The 23,365-nt window shown below is 42.0% G+C and overlaps 1 protein-coding gene across 1 annotated transcript in view; it reads right to left on the reverse strand.

Annotated features, from left to right (window-relative positions):
• Window positions 1–2,205: 2,205 nt before the first annotated feature.
• Window positions 2,206–23,365, reverse strand: part of stxbp6 (syntaxin binding protein 6 (amisyn)) — a 185,118-nt gene continuing 163,958 nt past the window's right edge. The window contains exons 5-6 of the mRNA XM_020920603.2: window positions 9,089–9,246; window positions 2,206–2,784 (exon numbers count right to left, since the gene is read on the reverse strand). Of these exons, the coding sequence (XP_020776262.1) occupies window positions 2,761–2,784; window positions 9,089–9,246 (182 nt within the window). The 3' untranslated portion in view covers window positions 2,206–2,760. The remainder of the gene's footprint in view (window positions 2,785–9,088; window positions 9,247–23,365) is intronic.

Raw genomic sequence — 23,365 nt, forward strand, 5'->3', positions numbered from 1 at the left:
AGCAGGTACAGCACTACACAAAATTACGTTTCAGATCTGTGAAGAGTCGCGCCTAGTCACAGAATTTTTAAGCAACAGAAACACCCGTAATGAATAAATACTAGATGGATATGTTTAATGTCATACCGTGGAACATTCCAGGAAAAGCAAAAACAAGAAAAGTTCCGCAGTGCATCTTTAAGATTATGAAAAACTTGCTTAAATGTTCTTTTCTTTTTCTTTTTTCTTTTTATTTTTGGACAGCAGATAAAACATACGTAGAGGTAATTCCGTAACGGTTACCGATAGCAACCATAATGTCAACAAGGGCCAAAACTAAATTACACATTAGTTATGATTAGACTGATAAACATAAATTACAATGTCTTATTTTGTGAAATTAAGATTTAACCTCTCAGGAAAAAAAGCAAATTGTGTAAATTGTCCCTAAATTCATAACAGGTAGAAAGATTCTGGGATTTTCATCGATACTTTCAGTACTTTTGTACTTTTCTTGTCAACTTTTTTCCCACAAACTGTCACGTAATTGAAGTAAAAGTATGAGAAATATTAGCCACAGGAAGTATGCAATCAAATGAAGTCTTAATTGGTATATAATTTGCACTTTTGGCTATTTTTGACCCACTTTTGGCAACATAATCCAACCCAAGCTGACCCATTCCACACCAGACCACTGTAAACTGCTCTTAAGGCCTGTTCTATTCCCTTGTAGTCTGAGATGGTAACACTGTATGGAAGCATTGAAACGTCACAAAAGAAATAATGAATGGCTGTGTCCGGTGCAGTTATTACATTAACGCAATCATGACACTGGAATGTCATTGGGAACAGGGCCGTTTCGAGCTTTGTGGGGGCCTATGCAAAATACTGTTGGGGGGACCATGTATGCCAAATAAAATGTGTATCTTTTTTATGAAGATGCCTCAAAAATTTATATCAGATGTACGCTTTAATTTAAAAATATATAAAGGGCAGTACAATATATCATTAAATTATTGCAATTTTTAATGAAACCTAAAAAAAAAAAAAGCAAAATAAGGGTAGGTTTCTCTTTGAAGTCACAGTATGTAACTTTTTTTTTACTAGATAACAGACTTGTTTTGACGGCACTAAAAAAACATACAAACTGATGTCTTTACTCTGAGTGGGCTTGCATCTCCACAAACCGGACTCTTCCTGCTTGTTTCCATGGAAATGTTGGTTCTTTGGCTATCGTCGTCTAGCCTGATTCATGAGCCGGTTTCATTTTGGTGGAAACCGTTTGACCTCGCAGCATTAGGATTCGTTCGCTCGATGGTAGGCAGGTACTTTTTTTATTTAACCAATCGCTGCTATTTGGTATTTAATAAGCTGATAACGGGGATATATTAAGCTTTTCCCAAATCCTGTAGGAAGAAGGGCAATAACGTCTTTCCCCTTGATAAAATTCACCAAACATTCTCTTTATTCCGGCTTTAAATCCTCGATCTCTGGAATCGTTGCCAACACAGAATGTATGGCTCTTCGCTGATTGGCTGGTGCCCGAACTCGCAATTCCGGGGTTTTTGAGAACCATCTAGTGTATTCTGATTCCTGACCTAGTCGTTGGACAGAAATTAATCGTAGGAGGCACTAGGTGGCACCAGCCTGGCTAATAATTGTCCACAGTACAGCATAAAACGTATCTGTGGAGAATGTTCTAAAGTATGGTTTTACCTTTTCTATTTCTATGGAATCACAGAATAAAAACTTGATAAGCCATTAGCTCAAATGTCACTTTTACACTTAATTATGATCTAAAATAAAACATTTAAAGGTTTACATACTCAGCAATGAGTTTTAACAACCCTCTGACCGGGATAATAATGCTTAATGTGATGATACAGTATCAATATCATGTGCTGCTGTATTGATATATCGCCAAGAGTATTTTTTAGGCATATTTTACTAAATTATTTTGTTACAGCTACAGTTTTGTTGCTTGATCAGAGGAAGGAAACTTTTTTTTTTTTTGCAACACATTGGACACGTTCACTGTTTTGATGATTAAAATGTTTGTATTTTATATTAACTTTGCACAAGAAGTGGTTTAACACTTTTAGTATCACAACCATGATTTAACCTTTACTTTTTACTGAATCGTATCATATCGATTTTGAAATATATTGCATTGAATCATCTCGAATCGAAAGCTCACTGTATCGAGATATGCATCATATTGCGGCCTATGTATCAAGATAAGTATCGCATCGGCAACTTCTTAATGATACCCAACCTTAAGGACTAATACGAGAAAATACAAGGGGACCAGCTCCGGCGTTCCATAACCTTTCTTCCCGGACTAGCTGAGTGGATGATAGCATTACTACTAATTATATGTCTATGGTTTAAAGTGTAATTTAAAAAAATTACTTCACTGTTGGTTTAAATGTGCTTACAAACTCTTTTCTGGGGCCCCCTAGTGGACAAACCCCCACCAGCCCGTCCACACAGCAAGAAACGGCCCTGAATAGGCATTACAAATATTAACACACACACACAAATACACCGGGTGAGTATGTTTTGGTGCTACCGCTCCGTCGCCGCGGTGATGGCCGGTACCTTGTCGTCACGTGCACTGCCGCTGCGAGCGTGCACGAGACGCTGGGGTACGTGTTGCGTTCTCGTCCCTTTGGCTCAGTGTGGATGGAGTTAATACCGTATTATTCTAACAAACGCTGATTCTATTCAAATCTCTACAAAAGGAAGAGGAAATCCGTCTGTACATCCGGTGGCAGTGGTCTAACACTTGTGCTTCATGGCCAGCTGCAAAACAAAGAGAAAAAAGACAGAAGAGGGCGTTAGAAATTGGGACAGTAAAAATCAACAACTACAGTAATGACATAAACTAATAATTTAAACTGATTACCCATGTATTTTCCCCATGTACTTGCGCAAAAATTGTCAGATATATTGTATAAGCATCTCTTGAGGTAAAAGTAGGTCCGCTGTGGAGTGTCTGCATCAGGAAATGTGCAATTAGCTTTCCATTTTTTAGCACTACAATGAATAAAATCTGATATGCTCCAGTAAAGATATATTGTCACAGAATAGTTCAAAATAAGTCCGCTGTGTGCTGTCTGCATCTAATTACAAAGCATTTTATTGCCCGAGAATCAGAAAGTGCGCATTGTACCATATTTTTTGAACTACAAGGTGCACCGGATTATAAGGTGCAATATCAGTAATGTTGAATTCTCTCGTCTATTTTCATACATATTAAGCGAAACAAACGGGCGACACTTGAGACTGACCCTTTAGCCCAGGCGTCCATGATACAGTGGCAGATCGTGGTGTAATTCACCCGGTGTTGCCTCCCTGTCTTGGTGAATGTGGATTATGAATGTGAATGTGGGTGGATAATTTAAGTTTTTTTTGTTTGTTTTTTTTTAGTACAAAGAAATGAGATGATAGTTAAGGTCAATTAAATACAATCAATCAATGAACCTGCCCAGACTACAGGTGGAAATTAGCACAACCTGGTACAATGCATCTCTCCTTTAAGGGTAATGTAGATTATGCACTTGCCCCTGTCTCATTAAATAAATAAATGAAAAATAAAAATACACAAGACTCAAATATACATTGAGTAATAATGTGTTTAATGCAGCTTTGCGCACATTTGTTTACATTTTACAGAAACAAAACTTAAAACCACATGGCTCATTTGCATAAACTAGAAGCACTGAAAAAAACGGCTCGCTCCTTGTGCGCTGATGTGGTTCAGCTTCTGTCAGACTAAAGGACACGACTCAGTGGAATATGAGTGTTTTTTTTGTGACAGAGGATGTGCTGCTGATGGTGAGTCTGTTTTGTTCTTCTATCGCATTGGAGATGGTTCATGTGAAACTTTTCAGAGTGTACTCTGTGAGGCTCCTGACTAGGGTAGCCATAGGTGCAACTTTGTAGTTTACCAAAGTCATACTAAAACATTTTGACAGATTTTTGAGCGCCGTGTCAGTAAGCACAACCAGAATTAATACATAAGGTGCACCGGATTATAAGGAGCACTGTCGATTTTTGAGAAAATTAAAGGATTTTAAGTTCACCTTATAGTCTGAAAATATGGTAGTTGCTCACATTACGGTATGTGAACTTTGTCTTGCCCCAGTAAAAATATATTGTCACAGAAACGATGTACTGTATAAGCAGCTCTTGAGTTCAAAATAAGTCTGCTGCTGTGTGCTGTCCACAATGACAAAATCTTTCATTACCCGAGAATCAGAAAGTGCACAATTAGCATTCTAGTTTTTAGCATTACATACGTGAAATTTGTCTTGCCCCAGAGAAGATATTATTATTATATTGTCCCATAACAGATATATTGTAAAAGCAGCTCTTGAGATTAAAATAAGTCAGCGGTGCAAAGTCTGTAACAAATTACAACGCGTTTTATTGCCCGAGAGTCAGGAAGTACACAATTAACATTCTAGTTGTTAGCATTACCGTGTGTGAAATTTGTCTTGCCCCAGTAAAAATGTATTCTCTGTGTAATGTCAGATTTTATTGCAGCAGTTATGTATCTTGGGTTACACACTTACCAAAGAAATATAAAATTAGCAGAAAATTGAATGGGAGAATGAGAGCTATAATACGGATATAAAAATGCTAATGTATGCTAATGTTGGATTGTAATGTGTCCCACAGAGGCACCCGTAATCGTAGGCCCCAAACCACAGCTGCATGTCAGAGTGTGGGATTATTAATAAGACAGGATCATCAGGGGCCCATGGGAACTCCAGGGGCCCCCAATCATATCTGACAAGACACTAGGCAAGATGGTGGGGTACGGCCGGCCTATTAGAGTTTTAATTATTTTTTTTATTTTAATTGATTTGACATGCTGTATCATCCAAAGAACTGAACAGAAATTACAATTCTGAAAGCTAACCATGAGTTGTATGGTTTTCTACATTTTTTATCCATTTGTTTGTATCATTTACACACAAATCCTGCAAATTTAGGCTGAGTTCTTCTCTCAAACTGAAAACTTTGAGTTCCACCTTGTGATGTCATGTGGTAATACAGGAAGTGCTCCATTGTTTTTAAAGGTGCACTGTGTGTGTGTTTTTTTTTGTTTGTGAGCTTTAGTTATGTTATAATGTTGTTACCTTCTCAAAAACAGACCTGGAGTTGTGTTTTGTTTCATTCACACCACTTTTCATACTTCCAAAAGCTCAAAATGCTCTGTTCCACCTTGTGATGTCATGTCAACAGCTACTCTTTTACTTTTTACTCCACCACCTCCGCCCCGCCTCTGCCCCGCCTCCCCGCCTCCGCCCCGCCTCCACCCCGCATCAGCTGACAATTCCCACATGAACACCTAAACAAAAGTGACAGCATAAGCTCATTGTTCTACACTGCAGTGAACACGATATAATAAGTTTATCTACTAGTGTTTATTAATACTTTACCAATCAGTAATGTTCAGCTGATGTTGATGCGGTGCTTGAGCTTCGTGCACCTCCAAGTCCTCGTCCGATTCCGGGTCCAACACATGCGGCTGAACTCCTGTATCTCCATGATGAATAAAAGTTTATTCCTGCAGCTATCAGGGTGCACGCCTGTCTCCCCCTCCCTCCCTGAGATGGGCGGAGGAAGGGCGGCTCACTCAGAGCCTACGTCACGTTTGGAGGGCGGAGTCTGTGTTTTCTCAGGACGGGCGGGGGGATGAGCAATAGCCGGTCTTTCATAGTCCCTGGTCTGTGATTTCATATTTATTGTATAATGGATGTTCCAAAACCCAAATTGTGCTTGTAAATATGCAGAAGATACAATGTGAAAAGAGTTATTTTGCATGACATGGGCCCTTTAAAAGATGGCCAGTGACGTAACACAATACAATGGAATGAGATTTTGATTTTCAGGAACTCAAAATTTGAACCTGCCCATTTAAACAAAACTTTACGTAGCTGTAAAAATTATGTTATATCTAGTTTAGTTTAAGTTCTCTCTACTTCTTTTCATTTCTACGTTTCTTCACAAACTGCCTCTAGATTAGTGGTCACCGACCCGTAAATCACGATTGACAGGGCGATGCGATCTTTGCCATGTCCCTGGTAGATGTCCAGCCTAAATTCAACATTGAATTTGTCAAGCTGCACTTCAAGGATTCACCACCGTATGTATGTCACCATTTAGCATGTGGCATTTCCTCTTCTAACTAAATGTGCTTTGAAAGTGAGTGCTTACTTTGATTCAACTTATCTGTGTGAGGTGGCCTTTTCACAAATGAAATCCAAGCACAGAAACATTCTGACAGTCTGACTTCAAAGCATTATCAGAGGAAATTCAGTCTCAGCCATCACGCTAAGTTTGATAATAATAGAACTCCTCTAATTAACGCTTTTGATACACTGTCAATGCTGTTTTGTGGTCAAATTTGCACTATTTTGGTTGTTTCCACTGCATGTAGTTTGCGTTTTGTTTGTGTTTGTTTTGTTTGAGTGTTTTAGTCCCCAGAAAACAGTTCATTTACCAAAACTGAGTGTTCCTTAAGTTAAATATTACAAGATTACAAAAATAAAGCTGTCTGAAATGATAAAAACGATCACTTTTGTTGTTGTTATTTACGTTCATGTTGTTAGATCTGGCTTTTTTCTGGGACCAAGCGTGTAGATCTTTGGCTGAAAAAGGTTGGTGACCACTGCCCTCAACCAATGTAAAATTATGACCAAGATTTACCGCAAGCACTATCCCATCAAACAAAATTATAAATTACAAAACATAAACGGCCGTCTGGACATGAATGGACAATGCCATTACTCTCAAGGTGACACGGCGAGCTCCAGACTGCCATGTTAATTCAGTTAGCGTCTCGTCCACTTCTCCCGTGCCGCTCGTTGACACACGCAGAGTACGTCAAGATAATGCAAAACAAATGACTCCGCTTCGAATTTCCAGTGTATTAAAATCCGCCGTCGCTCCGTTATCCATCTCTCCTTCAACGTTTTTTTTTTTTTTTTTTTTTGGCTGATGGCTTTTGTCTTTCTTTTTACTCTTCGCGGCGGGGGAGCTCATTTGAGACCAGCTGGAGAACCCGGTTCGCTCCTACGCGCCCCCCGCTGGTCGGACAATTACTAATACGCAAATGCGAGCGGATTCGGATAGGCTAATAAAGAGATAATGGGTTATGCCAGCGCCGCGTCAGATCACGGCGCGGCACACGGGGGCACTTCTATCAGACCGTACAGTGATGAAGGGCTGTGTGGGAGGCAGCGGCGGCAGAGTGGTTAGCAGTCGTGATTGTAAATGAAAAGCTTGTTGTTCGAGATTGATGGAGTTTTACTGTAACTTTTTAAAATGGCGTGTATATTCCCAAGATTGTTGCGTCACTGGTAAAAAGTAGGCAAGGTTTTTAAGGGTGTACTGCGTAACATCCGCTGGTGGGAGTGGGAGGCGGTGGCAGAGTGGTTAGCATTCGTGATTCTAAATGAAAAGCTTGTCTTTCGAAATGGAGTTTTACTGTAATTCTTTTAAATGGCTTGTATATTCCCAAGATTGTTGCGTCACTGGTAAAAAAGTAGGTAAGGTTTTAAAGGGTATGTGGGCCTCACAGCCTTAGAATTTGTTCACTCGACGGTAGGTGTTTTTTTTTTTTTATTTATTTAACCAATCGCTGCTACTTGGTCGTGACATATGTAATGCGCCACTAACGGGGATAACTGGTATGTTAAGCTTTTCGCAAATCCTGTAGGAAGAAGGGCAATAACATCGATCCCCTTGATAAAATTCACCAAACATTCTCTTTATTCCGGCCCTAAATCCCCGATCTCTGGAATCGTTGCCAACACAGAATATATCACTCTTCGATGATTGGCTGGTGCCCAAACTCGCACTTCCAGGGTTTTTGCGAAGGGTCTAGTGTATTCCGATTCCTGACCTAGTCGCTGGAGAGAAATGAAATTGAGCGGAGGAACTAGGTGGTGCCAGCCTGACTAAGAGGGCGTGGCAGAGTGGTTAGCATTTGGGATTTTAAATGAAAAGCTTGTTGTTCGAAATTGATGGAGTTCTACTGTAGCGTCTTTTAAATGGCGTGTATATTCCCAAGATTGTTGCGTCAATGGTAAAAATCCAACAGTTTTTAAGCAATTTTACAGGAAAATTGCAATCGTAGGTTATTTTTCCTCATATTTATCATTCACGATAAAAAATTTTCGTTACTTAAAATATTAGGTCATTCTAACATGTTTCTTAAATTTCTGTTTCAGAGCATTTTTGATGCAAAGAATCAAAATCGCTCTCTCCGCACTAAGTCACTCTCCTTCAGAGCTCCGTCACAACACAATCAGAGTGCATCCTGCTAATTAAACTCCTGCACATCACACCACGGTTGTCAAGTTTGTCATGCTTTTACATATTTATGGAAAACTGGAGCCTGGGTGACGTAGACTGCACAGAATCTTACACTAACCATCAGGAGAGTTTGAATAGGGTTCGGGAGAGATCGTTAGATTACTCAAACATGCATGGATGACATCTAAAACTTCGATTTAATGATAAAAAAAAAACAAAAAACACGTTATAGCACGGCGGAAAGCTGCAAAAAGTTTATTTTGCATAACACCCCCTCTTTAAAACAACTGTCAGTATGAATTTCCTGAACACTTTAATCACTGCCATGTAACACCAAAAACTCAAATTTCTTCTTCCAACATCTGAACACTCCAAACCGCATACTTTTACTTACACTGGATTGGATATAAACCTCTCATGAAAAACACCCAACGTGATCATTGACGATTAGAAATTACTAACGCTTAAAGGTCCTATATTATGCAAAATGACTCTTCTGAGGTTTTAAGTCACATTATAATGCTGTTACCTTCTCAAAAACATAGCTTAGTTCGGTAAAGATTGGTAATTCCAGGTGTGAAATTATCTAAATGATGATCTAGTGTAGGTGTATTGCATTGAAAAACATACTGGAGCTCTTCCCGTATTGCCACATAGATCAGAAAATAGCGTAATATGGACCTTTTAACCTCGATTAAAACGTAATTGATTGCACAGCCCTGGATGAGTTTCCCTGACCCCCCTCTCTCTTTATCTCTGCATCTCTCTTTCTTACCTTGTGCGCGGTGACTGCAAACTGCTCGGCGCTGTTCATCATGTCTGCGGTCTTGTCCTCCGCCCGTCCTAGCCTCTCCCCTCTCTCGTTCAGGGCCTGGCTGGCCTTCTGCACCGCGCTGGTCACGCTGTCTGCTGCCGAGTGGAGGATGCTGTTACCTGTACCGGAGGAGAAAGACAGAAATGGTGATTGTTAAAGGTGGAGTGTGTAACTTTTCTGGTCGGGGTTCGCCACAAGCTTGTTTCCATGGAGATATCACAGTATGGCAATAAACTCATCTATGTTGTGTTTATTCAGTTACGAGTCTCTTACTGCTCAAAAATACTACAAAAATATGCATTCCCACAGAGAGTTAGCTCGCCTCTTCACAGATCTGACTTGTAACTTGGCCTGGAGGCATTGTGGGCTTGTCTCCATGGAAACAGATAAACTTAAAGAAATGTATTTTTTCTTTTGCTATGGATTCTACCTGAACGACTGAGGGATTACACAGACACCATCAACAACAGCAACTGAGTAAATTCTCGTTAGAAAAGTTTCTCTCTTTTAATGTTAATTTCATGATGATCATTTCTGTTTTTATTTGGTTGGTTGTGTCTTAAACCATTTCATCACCAACTGAAACACCAGAGAGGAGTAACAACTTTTAAACTTTCTGATTCTTGTTGTGTTCACTTGTTTCCCCCTGGACACTGCTGAAGGACACCTTTGGCTCTTCCACAGGATCTGATCACAAAGGCTACTGAGAAATGTTGCAGCAGCAAAACTTGAATTTCCCTCGAGATCAATAAAGTGTATCTCTCTCTCTCGCTCACGCTTTGTGTACAAATTGTGCTGTACACTGTCATACTGTGGCAGTGTGGCAAAGCAATAACATCAACATGGAGACAAGCGGCTGTCAGGTCCTCCATCAGAAAATGTACAGTGTACCTTTAAAGTTGGTTTAAATTCAAACACCTCAACAATAAACAAAATGAGTTAAATACATAACCTGTATTTGACCCAACGTGTCAGTGCTCACAGGCCAAGTACCCAATACAGTACACAACACAAGAGTATCACTTACAGAGAGGGAATTGTTCACTTTGAATTTCGCAGCTGGACTTGTTTTAAATGTTCAGCTACTGGCCACATGAACATTCTTGTGGTCCTCAAGAGAACGTAGTAGTTCTGAGCTTTTAACCGTGTTATTATTATGATCTCATTCAAAGCAAAGTTTGATGCCTGCGTTCACTTTCAAAAAGCCTGACACCACAAGTGTACATGGCATACAAAGCTCCTTTGTGTTTTTAAAGTCCACAGTATACACATTCACCATGTAAACTCATGTGCACTCTCACACTGCCTTCACTGTGAAATTGACTATCTGCAGAGGGTAATGCTCTTAGACCTGTCGTGAGTTGGATTAGCGGCCAGTTCATTAAAGCTGAGAAAAATCAGCCGCTGCCCTCCTCCTCCTGCCCTCCTCCCTCCTGTCCTCCTCCCTCTCCTCCTCCTCCCCTCCTCCTCCTCCTGTCCTCCTCCTCCTTCTCCTGCCCTCCTCCTCCTTCTCCTGCCCTCCTCCTCCTCTCCTCCTGCCCTCCTCCTCTCTCCTCCTCCTCCTCCTCTCCTCCTCCTCCTCCTCCTCCTCCTCCTCCTGCCCTCCTCCTTCTTCTCCTCCTGCCTCCTCCTCCTCCTCCTCTCCTGCCCTCCTCCTCCTTCTCTCCTGCCCTCCTCCTCCTTCTCCTGCCCTCCTCCTCCTCCTCCTGCCCTCCTCCTCCTCCTCCTGCCTCCTCCTTCTCCTGCCTCTCTCCTCCTTCTCCTGCCCTCTCCTCCTCTCCTTCCTCCTCCTCTCCTCCCTCCTCCTCCTCCTCCTCCTCCTCCTCTCCTGCCCTCCTCCTCCTCTCCTCCTTCTCCTGCCCTCCTCCTTCTCCTCCCCTCCTCCTCTCCTCCTCCTCCTCCTTCTCCTGCCTCTCCTCCTCTTCTCTCCTCTTCTCCTGCCCTCCTCTCCTCCTCCCTCCTCCTCCTCCTGCCCTCCTCCTCCTTCTCCTGCCCTCCTCCTTCTTCTCCTGCCCTCCTCCTCCTTCTCCTGCCCTCCTCCTCCTCCTCCTCCTCCTCCTCCTCCTCCTGCCCTCCTCCTCCTTCTCCTGCCCTCCTCCTCCTCCTCCTCCTGCCCTCCTCCTCCTTCTCCTGCCCTCCTCCTCCTCCTCCTCCTCCTCTCCTCCCTGCCCCCTCTCCTCCTCTCCTCTCCTCCTCCTCCTCCTCTCCTCTGCCCTCCTCCTCCTCCTCCTGTCCTCCTTCTCCTCCTCCTCCTCCTTCCTCCTGCCCTCCTCCTCCTTCTCCTGCCCTCCTCTCCTCTCTCCCTCCCCTCCTTCTTCTCCTCCTCCTGCCCTCCTCTTCTTCCTTCTCCTTCTCCTCCTCCTTCTCCTCCTGCCCTCCTCCTCCTCCTCCTGCCCTCTGAATTACTTTCTATAGTTATTGTGCTATACAAATAAACTTGCCCTGTCTGCTCTGAAAGCATTTCCCCCATAGAGTGCAGTGTAATCACAAACCGCTCGTGTTCGTTTGACAGGCACCTACAGTTTTCACAGAGGTCGGGTATTGTGGCTATTTTTTATCTGTTTTCAAATCTCAAACTCTTGGCACATCAAAAACCCTTCAGTTGTCTTAAAAACAGCTCGCTCTATTCCGCTCTTGCTCTGAGTGGTCAGCACGGTCACACGGTCTGCACGATCACGCCGGAAAGGATCTCTACTGCTCATGGATGTTGGTCACTTCTACACTGGGATGGCTTGGATAAACTAGCCGTGGTAAACATGCACCGTTGAGCTCCGCCCACTGACTCAAACTGAGGGCCATGTTTAAAGATCAGGGCTTGGAAACATGGATCTATTAAAATAATTGGACAGGGTGTTTCTGCTTGTATCGGTCTTGAGTTGGCATCTCACTGGAACTACAGCGGAAAAAATCCCTCCTGCCCAGAAAGGATTTTTCCCATAAAGCACAATGCAATCACAAACTGCTCGTGTTCGGCTGACAGGGCACCTACAACTTTCAAAAATGTCTGCTTTTGTGGCGATTTTAATCTATTTTCAGATCATAAACTTTTTCTCAGCTCAAAATCTGTCCGTTGTCTTAAAAAACGCATTTTAATCGTTAGCTTCGGCTCAGCTCGAGCTCCTCTGAGACATGCTCCTCTGAGATCGGCCTACTGACTTGTACGGGCGCCATGTTTAAAGATCAGGGCTTAGAAACTACACACAGACCAGCGGATGTGGTTCTAGCGCCCTCTGCTGACATACTGCATAGAAAAGTGTCATGCCAACAGGTTTCGAGATTTTTAAGACTTATACCACAGACTTTATATAAATGAACGCCGCTGTGTTTCAAATAAGAATTGAGCATGTAGGTGAGTCCTGCACCGGGTCAGGACTAAAGCAGAACTACAGCAGGACTACCGCAGGACTACACCAGGTCTAAACCAGGTCTAAACCAGGACTAATCTTGGACTTAAGCGAGAGAGAGAGAGAACCCTGAGCCCACCCGGGGTATTCGCAAAGCGTGATCGCGTGACGGCTGCATTGGGCGTGGAGCTCTGCGCCGGTCCTTTCGTCTGCGGTCACCCGACGGTCTACGCGGGCGCACCTCCAAGCCCGTCCCTACAGTGAGTCCTGGTTCAGTTCTGGTTTAGTCCTAGTTCAGTCCTAGTTCAGTCCTGGTTTAGTCCTCCTGGTTCAGTCCTGGAATCAGTTCTAGGTTAGTCCAGGGTTAGTCCCGGTTTAGTCTTGGTTCATTCCATGGCCTGTAAATAATGCCTGTGAGGTGATGACAGTCGAGAATTCGTGTTCTTACTGAAGAAAGTGTAACCGTTTCATTTCATTTCATGATTGTAATTCTTGAAGTTGTAACTTTTCAATTCATATTCTGATGGACGCTTCAGTTAGAATGTTTTTAATTTGTGTGTGATTTATCATGAGCACGTGCGGGTAACGGGTGGAATGTTAACGGGTCCGGGTGGGTCCAGGTTTAACTCTGATAAAATCACGGGTTAATGAGTGGGTGTGGTGCTGTACTGCGCAGGTGCGGACGGGTGTGGGTCTCCAAAAATGGATCCGTGCAGGACTCCATTGACTCTGTATTGAAAAAAGTTTCCCGTCTTTGTAACTTCTGCTGTCAGACTTGCCATTCTGATCTTAAAATGTTCGTATTAACCCGCTCTACAAGATCCTTATTATGTATTTTGTGAGCTTGTCCATAACTCAGGATATGAACATTAATAACAGACATCGCTCTGGGTGACGTCACACTCCCCAAGTCCACTTTTTAACACAGCCTGTGACTTTAAATGACTTTAAATAATAACACAAGTAGTGCCCAAAGTAGCTTACACTGCCATAACATTTCTATAGTGTCTTTAATGTACCAAACACATCCACATCAACAGGGAGGTCACACCGGTTCAGCTTATTTCCGAGTACTAGTATCCAGAGGGAGCAGGATCCAATTTCAGCCCCTGTAACGGCAACAAAACACAATAACTCTGAAGCCTCATAGCCCCGAACGCCCGAAGGGACCAACTGCATCCAGCTACAGCGCTACAGCGTATGGAAGTCTATGGATAATCTGAGTGGCAGATCAGCGGGACAGGTACAGAGCGAGCGGGTACGTGGCTGTCCTGGGCCAGATGGGGAGGCCAGCTGGTGCCGTCGCCTGAAAAACAAGCAGAGGAGCGAGGGGAAAGTCAAAGTCGCTTATGGGGGAGTGGAGAGTAGCCCACACCTCGGAAAGATAACGCGAAACACATGCTCGGCCGGTGATGATAACAGAGCAGTAGGCTAACATCTGGCGTGTAATGTAAAAGGAGTGGCGATGTAATATAAAGTGAAGGATGGGTATGCGGATTGAAAGATGTTATGTTTATGGGATAGGTGGACCCGCAGACCACCTCGAGGGTGTTGAAACGCAAATGTAAACAGTTTGGAGAGTTCAAATTAAGCTTTAAAGGGTTTACATTATGATATTTTCTGATCTACAGTGCGTTATAATGTTGTTTCCACATCACAAACAGACCTGGAGTTTTGTTTCATTCACGCGTGTTTGAGAAACCCTTCATTTTTAGTCTGTCCACATCAGAGGTGGGACCAAGTCGGTGTTTTGCAAGTCTCATGTAAGTCTCAAGTCTTTGGCCTCAAGTCCTAGTCAAGTCCCAAGTCAAAGACAGACAAGTTCAAGTCGAATCTCGAGTCACTGGCCCATGAATCCAAGTCAAGTCCAAGTCATCTGCTTTGAGCTTCAAGTCATTTCAAATCTTTAAACCAAAATACCAAATACAGCTTTGATTTTTTCCATTAATATGCATTTTAAAATAAACTGTACTTCATGATATATTTATATATGAGTTTTTATATAGTTGCAGAAATGCAAATGTTTCCTTTTTAAATGTCTTGACAAAATCTTAGTGTGGATCTATACGGTCAGAATAGAAAGAATACAGATTTTCAGTGCGAAATAACAGTTATTTTGTCATGTGTCTGCACTGAAATGGAAGGATCATATTCTGTGTAGTTCCTTGTTTTACTGTATTGTACTTTATATTTCTGTAGTACATTTGAGGATACTACATCACAGTACTTCAGTTACAACCAGAGAAAAGTAAAGTGGGAGGGACATGTTTTAGTTTGTTTCTGTAAAATTCAGCACCATGAATCAATTGTAAAGAGAAAAGTATTTTCTAAAAACATATTTTTTTAGCAGAAGCATCAAGTCTTCTCAAGTCATTGCCCTTCAAGTCCAAGTCGGGTCCCAAGTCTTAGTCCATTTTACCAAGTCAAGTCTTAAGTCCTAAAAATAGTGACTCAAGTCTGACCTGAGTCCAAGTTCCCACCTCTGGTCTACATCTCCATACATCTGGTAAGATACGAAGCCACACCCCTTGATGGACTGAACAACACTTTCTTACTGATAATTTACACAAAACTTTCAAACTGAAAATAAATATAGGCTACAGAAAAAGAAAAACGTAAATGTATCCAAAATAAACTATATATCCAGCTGTTCTACAATCTCTATATTTAAAAAAAATAAATAAATTAGAGTTTAGAGATCATTTGACATATTTGAAATTCTAAATTCAATTAATTGCACAGCCTATTTATTCAATTAAAGGTGGTAATATACAAAGCTGCAACACTTGATGGACTTTCGGAGCATTATGGTTACTGTAGTCAGGACTAAGCTGTTCTTTCAGTTTCTGCAAATGAGCCATGTGGTTTTAAGTTTCCTTTCTGTAAAACGTAAACACATGTGCACAAAGCTGCATTAAACACATTATTACTCAATGTATATTTGAGCTGTCCTCGTAGGAAATAAAAAAATAAACTTCCACCCACATTCACATTCATAATCCACATTCACCAAGTCTCAAGTGACGTCCGTTTGTTTCTGTTATTGCAATTTATAATCTGGTGCACCTGATGTATGAAAACAGACGAGAGAATTCAACATTATTGATATTGCGCCTTATAATCCGGTGCACCTTATAGTCCGAAAAATACAGTAAGTAAATGGTTCCGTATCTTTCCCTTTTTCTTTTAGAGTCATTAGATTTGTTTATATTTAGGTTGTTAATTTAATTATTTCTATAAAATCACCAGTGTTGGGGAGTAACGGATTACATGTACCGGAGTTACGTAATCACAGTACAAATTATGAGTAACTGTATTTGGTTACAGTTACTGTTTTAATGAGAGGTAATTGGATTATAGTTACAGTTACTATTTGAAATAAATGGATTACAAGGAGGTATTTTAGTGTTTTCACATTTCGGGCTATATCCTTTTTTTTTTTGGTAATTCCACTCATTGCGCCAAACCAGGTCAAAACCAGGTCCAAAACCAGGTCTAAACCAGGTCTAAAACCAGGACTAAACCAGGACTAAACCAGGACTAAACCAGGTCTAAACCAGGTCAAACCAGGTCCAAACCAGGACTAAACCAGGACTAAACCAGGTAAACCAGGTCTAAACCAGGTCTAAACCAGGACTAAACCAAAACCAGGACTAAACCAGGTCTAAACAAGGCCTAAACCAGGTCTAAACCAGGTCCAGGTCCAAACCAGGTCCAAACCAGGTCTAAACCAGGACTAAACCAGGACTAAACCAGGACTAAACCAGGACTAAACTAAAACCAGGTCCAAACCAGGTCCAAACCAGGCCTAAACCAGGACTAAACCAGGACTAAACCAGGTCCAAACCAGTAAACCAGGACTAAACCAGGACTAAACCAGGACTAAACCAGACTAAACAAAGGCCTAAACCAGGTCCAAACCAGGCCTAAACCAGGTAAACCAGGACTAAACCACTAAACCAGGTCCAAACCAGGTAAACCAGACTAAACCAGGACTAAACCAGGACTAAACCAAACCAGGTCCAAACCAGGTCTAAACCAGGACTAAACCAGGTCTAAACCAGTCTAAACCAGACTAAACCAGGACTAAACCAGGACTAAACCAGGACTAAACCAGGTCTAAACCAGGTCCAAACCAGGTCTAAACCAGGACTAAACCAGTAAACCAGGTCCAAACCAGGTCTAAACCAGGACTAAACCAGGTCTAAACCAGGTCTAAACCAAAACCAGGACTAAACCAGGACTAAACCAGGCTAACCAGGTCTAACCACCAGGACTAAAACCAGGACTAAACCAGGACTAAACCAGGACTAAACCAGTCTAACAGGATTAAATCATGCTGAGCGGGCCGTGTCTCCTTCTCTTCTATCAATAATATTTTTAATTTGGTTAAGTAAAGTCTGGACTTTTTTTATTTTCTTTTAGCAGACAAAACATCTTATGTTACGATTTCCTCGTCTTTGCTTCTCTACAGCAAATCAAGTAATCCAAAGTATTCAGATTACGTTACTCACTTTAAGTAATTAAATGGATTACATTACAAACTACATTTTGGGGTAAGTAATCTGTAATCTGTAGGGGAATACATTTTAAAAGTCACCTTCCCAACACTGAAAACCACCTGTAACTGAATAAATGTAAGGTCGAGCTGTTTAATGTCACACTGTGGAACATTCCAGGCAGAGCAATGACGTATCCATAGAAACAAGCAGGTGACGGACCCCAAAACCGCAAAGTTACACAGCGCGTACTTAAAATCAGTGAGAAAAATAAACTCGGATTCCAGCGTGTCCAACATTCTCCGTCCATCAGTTAAAGATTTATCAGCCCAAATATGTGGCATTTGTAATTTCCTTTGACGCTGAACAGCTCTTCCAGCGCAGTACACACCTCCACACACACACACACACACACACACACACACACACACACACACACACACACACACACACACACACACACACACACACGCAGATATCCTCCGTCATAACCCTGTGGGAACCAGGGGAACGGGCTCGTACCTAACCCCGCTGGAGCACTCCCCCACACGGCCCGCTCACTCAGACACCTCCCTTTGTCTGAGCTGGTTCTCCTGTCAGCTCCAAGCCACAAAGAACAAGCGAACGGGCCAGAGACAATACCACAGAAGGATTATGGGTAAGACAGAGGACTATATTTGGGAATTGGAAGAGTTTCTGTGCCGAGAGTGGGAGTCGATTCACATAAGCTGGATGTGTGGTGCATTGTCGCTGTTGGTGGTTCGCATTGGAATTAAACCTGCATTGTTAACATTTTTTGGTTGGGGGTCTGTCCCCTGCTTGTTTCCATGGAGATGCAAGTTGCGTTGCTTGCAGAGATACATGACTTTTTTCATTTAAATTACTAACTATCTGACCTTTCAGCGTTTTCTACCACCACGTAAGACATCGCTACACCGACTGGTATCGAGCGAAAGAGCCGTTTTGCGATGTCTGGAGCAAAAGGCAACAAAAAGTCGGAGCTTGCTAAAGTCACGGATAGCTCCGCTACGTCCCCAGATACAGCTAAGCTAATGGCCGCGATCAATAGCTCCGAACAAACAGTGGTAGCCAAGATAGATACGCTGGATTTAAAGGTGGAGTCCAAGTGCCAAACGCTCAACGACTCAATTGACAGACTTCGCAACCACTTCAAAGAGCAACTTGAAGGTGTTCGGACTGAATTTGGTGCCAAGTTTGACCCGCTAGCCGCTAGTTTTTCAGATCACGAGACCCGGCTAACTAGCCTCGAAGAGGCTACGAACACGTACTCCGACAGGGTGGTGGACTTGGAGGAGGAAGTTCGCTCTTTGAAAGCGCGTGTAGCAGCCCTCACGGAGAAGACTGAGGACCTGGAAGGAAGACAACGCCGCTGTAATATACGCATACTCGGGGTAAGGGAGAAGTTTGAGACCGGCACGCGACCTGTCGTTTCTGTGGCCAAGTTACTGCAAGAGGTTTTGAGCCTGGACGCGGCTCCTACACTGGATCGGGCGCACCGCGGTATGCAGTCTGGCGCCGGGGGAGGACAGAGACCCAGGCCGTTTATTGTCAAGTTTCACTACTTTCAAGAAATGCTGGAGGTGCTCCGCAAAGCGGCGAGGGCCGGCCCGCTTTTCTACGATGGAGACAAAGTTCTCATCTTCCCGGATTTGCCGTCTTCAGTTGCGAAGAGGAGGGGAACTTTCAAAGACGTAAAGGAGCTGCTCCGTGGTTGTCAGGGCGTGAGATACGGGATGCTTTACCCAGCCCGGCTGAGGATTTCGTCGCCTCTGGGGGAAAAGGTCTTTACTGACCCTGGCACTGCCAAAGACTACATCATGAAGCATCTGGTGCAGAGTGATCCAACAAGACGCCGGTTGAGCGTATAAAGGTACTAAATTAATAGCAATGGCTCAGCCATGACTCTGAATACACCTTCACTGAACATTGGTTTATAATGTGAATTGGTACATTTTGTATAATGCAATTGTGAGGGTTGTTTTTCTTACTATATTTTGTCAGATAGACAGATTTTTCTAATTCTAGTTTGTCTCTGTTATGGGCAAGTTGTGTTTAACAGCAGAGGAGTAGAGAACAAAGTTCACATGTTCCAAACGAGCTCTTTTGGGGGGAGGGTTTTGGTTGTCTCTCCGTGTTCCGGGGAATTGGAGTCAACTTTTTCTTTTTTTTTTTCTTTTTTTTTTTTTTTTCCTTCTTTTTATTATTTTTTATTTACGTATGTTTCTGGCCACAGATTGTCATTTACGTTCCTATCTCACTTCTCTATTGTGCACCCACCATGATTGCCTTTATCCAATGTATACATGTCTGCTTCCCCTAGTTTAATGCACATCCCAGGGCCCCGCTCTACAACTTTCTTATCATGGAATGTAAAGGGACTTAATAACTTGGTCAAGCGTAAAAGGGTATATGCACATCTACGGACCTTTAACCCAGATGTAGTTTTTTTACAAGAAACACACCTGCGCTCTGCTGACGGTAATAAGTTATCACATGGTTTGTTTTCGCAGATATATATCATTCAGGCTTTGATTCGAAATCCAGGGGGGTGGCCATCCTATTCAGGAAACACCTTCCTTTTGTTTGTTCAAAAGTAACCCGTGACGTTAATGGCCGTTTTGTTATAATAACTGGCAAATTACATAATACTCCAGTAACTTTAGTGAATGTCTACGCCCCTAATTGGGATAACCCACAATTTTTTAAAAGGCTGATTGGTATGTTGCCAGATTTGGCTACTCACTATTTAATCATGGGGGGGGATTTAAATCTTGTGTTTGATCCAAATCTTGACAGATCGAGAACGCGCCAATCTTCGGTTATATCTAAATCCGTATCTGTGCTCAACTCTTTTCTTAAAAACTACGGTATCTCCGACCCGCTGCGTGTGTCCGAGCCCTCTGCTAAACATTATTCCTTTTTCTCTCCAGTGCATCACTCGTACTCAAGGATTGATTATTTTCTACTGGATAATTCTCTTATCTCTAAAGTGACCACCTGTAAATATCATGCTATTGTAATTTCTGATCATGCTCCGGTGCAGCTTGATATCTTATTCCCAAATACTTGTACCGCGCCGCGGGTCTGGAGATTTGATTCCACCCTATTGTCAGATGAAGAGTTCTGTAAATACATTTCATCTCACATTGACTTTTTTCTGGAAGTAAATGTCACCCCAGATGTCTCGAAGTCTGTAATATGGGAGTCTCTTAAAGCATATTTACGTGGTCAGATTATTTCATTTGCGGCCCATAAAAATAAAAAACGTGATGAGCGGTTAAGAGTACTGACTGAGCTTATAGCCAATCTCGATTCACAATATGCTAATAATCCATCAGCCGACCTATATAAGCAGAAGCTTACACTGCAGTCCGAATTTGAAGCCCTTTCAATCAGAGAAACAGAGAAGCTCTTACTGAGAACAAGACAAAATGTATATGAACATGGGGATAGAGCAGGTAGACTTCTCTCTCACCAGCTACGTCAGTCAGTCTCAAGTCACACAATATCAGAGATCCAACTAGACCCCAACCGAACAATAACGGATCCTAAAGAGATTAATTCGGCTTTTAAGAAATTTTATCAAGATTTATACACCAGTCAAACGACCTGTGCGCCTGCTGATGTAGATTTATTTTTGAACAGGTTAAATATCCCAACTATTGATGTAGATCAGCAGAAATTACTTGATAGACCCATAGCCACTGCTGAAATATTACAGGCAATCAAATCTCTACAAAATGGTAAGGCTCCGGGGCCGGATGGATTCTCGTGTGATTTTTATAAAGCGTTTGCAAATAAGCTGGGTGCTTTACTGTGTGAGGTGTTTGTAGAAATCCACGCCAATAACAATTTACCACAAACTCTTTCGCAAGCCACAATTTCAGTTATTCTAAAAAAGGACAGAGATCCAAAAAAATGTGAATCTTATCGACCAATTAGTCTCCTTAATGTAGATTACAAAATTCTCACAAAAGTTCTTGCACTCCGCCTCGAAAAGATAGCCCCGAGCATTATTCATGAAGATCAGACAGGCTTTATTGCCCTTCGCCAGTCTTACTTCAATACACGGCGCTTATTCAATGTTTTATACTCTGACCGCTCAACTGACCAATCCGAAGTGATAGTTTCACTTGATGCCGAGAAGGCTTTTGATTGTGTGGAATGGTCATACTTGCTGTGTGTGCTTGGCAAATTTGGCTTTGGCCCTAGTTTTACATCATGGGTCAAGATTCTGTATTCAAAACCACTTTCCTCTGTTCGGACTAATGGTATAATATCAGACTACTTTCCCCTACATAGAGGCACTCGTCAGGGCTGCCCGTTAAGTCCCTTGCTTTTCAATCTTGCAATAGAACCTTTGGCGGTAGCATTGCGATCAAACGGGGGGATCGAGGGAATTAGCAGAGGGGGAACTGTCCATAAATTATCATTGTATGCAGATGATTTACTTTTGTATATTACAAACCCAGTGATGTCTATTCCACGCATTCTGGAACTGCTTAGCTCCTTTGGATGTTTGTCTGGCTACAGACTGAACCTGGGTAAAAGCATTTTATTTCCTGTTAACCAACTAGCAAGAGACTTGGACTATTCAAACTTCCCATTCAAAGTAGAGGAAAGCTCATTCACCTACTTGGGTATCCAGGTCTCTGCCACCTATAACAATCTTTTCAAACACAACATTCTTCCACTTTTAGACAAGACCAAGGCTGACCTGATACGTTGGTCAGCTCTACCTATCTCTCTAGCTGGGCGTATTAATACAATTAAAATGGTTGTTTTGCCCAGGTTCATGTATTTATTTCAAATGATTCCCCTGCTCCTCCCTAAGACGTTTTTTAAAAAAATTGACAGTATTGTATCTTCATTTATATGGAATCAGAAATGCCCTAGAATACGTAAAGAAAAATTGCAAGGTTCTAAAGCTGAGGGGGGCCTTGCTTTGCCAAATTTCATGTACTACTATTGGTCAGCTAATATTGTAAAATTGTCCACCTGGCTTCGCACATTTAAAGACGAATGTGGCCCTCTTTGGTCCACTATAGAACTTGGTTCCAGTCTTACTGCTTCGCCCATAGCATTAATGTGTTCCTCTTTACCAGCCAATGTGAAAAAACATGTTACAAACCCAGTGGTCAAAAACACTCTTAATATCTGGTTTCAATGTCGCCGACATTTTGGCTTCAAACAAACACTTATCTATGCTCCCATTACATTGAACCCTTTTTTTCCACCAGCTTTGACTGATTCTGGGTTCAAAATTTGGTTTAGAAAGGGAATTGTTTTTTTCACTGATTTGTTTGTTAACCGGTCCTTTGTTTCATTTGATGTTTTATCTAAAGATTTTGACATTCCTAAGTCTCACTTCTTTAGATACTTACAAGTCCGTAGTTTTGTAGCAAAAAACTTCTCTGCCTATCCAACTCAACCGCCTTCCTGCCCCCTCGAGGACTGTCTGCATCTCCAATTCATCTCTAGGGGACTGATCTCTCGGACATACAACTTACTCCATCATATAGAGTCTTCTTCTTTGACAGAGCTGAAAAACTCATGGGAACAAGATTTAAACTTGCAGATTTCAGATGACATATGGGACTCCAGCATAAATCGTATTCACTCAACCTCAATTTGCATACGTCACTGTTTAATACAGTTTAAGGTTTTTCATCGGGCATACTTAACTAAAGCCAAACTGGCAAGAATATATGGCACCTCTGATGATGGATGCCCGAGATGTGGACGATCACCTGCTACTATGAGTCATATGTTTTGGTCATGTACAGCTTTGAACAGGTATTGGGGTTCTATTTTTGAGGCCTTCTCACATATGTGTACCAGAACAATTGATCCAAACCCGATCACAGCTGTGTTTGGTGTTCTTCCAGATCAGCATGGCCTACCATCTTATCAAAGAAATGCTGTTGCCTTCTCATCTCTTTTGGCCCGAAGATTAATATTAATTAAGTGGAAGGATGCACAACCCCCGTCCTTTATTCAGTGGGTGAGGGAGGTTATGATGTGTTTGCAAATTGAATACTTGAGATATAGTTTGCGGGGTTCACTAAGTACATACCATAAGACTTGGGCGCCTTTTACTGCATATGTTGAGGGCTTACCTTTTACATGAATGGGGAGAGCACATTGTTCAGTTAAGAGTGTGGTGGTGTGTCTAATGTGGCCTTTTTAACTTTATATATTTAATTTTTATTTTATTTTATTTATTTATTTTTTTTATGAATTTGTTTATTTTTTATTATTATTATTATACTGTTTCATTTAATTTAGTATCATTCTTTTTGTGGTTGTGTTTTATTTTTCATTTGTTTTTCCACTCATTTGAGGTTAATCTGTATATGTCATGCCACTGGTTG

This window comes from Boleophthalmus pectinirostris, unplaced genomic scaffold, assembly GCF_026225935.1.
Source record: "Boleophthalmus pectinirostris isolate CB_2022bp ecotype Guang Dong unplaced genomic scaffold, ASM2622593v1 HiC_scaffold_10, whole genome shotgun sequence".
NCBI lineage: Eukaryota > Metazoa > Chordata > Actinopteri > Gobiiformes > Gobiidae > Boleophthalmus > Boleophthalmus pectinirostris.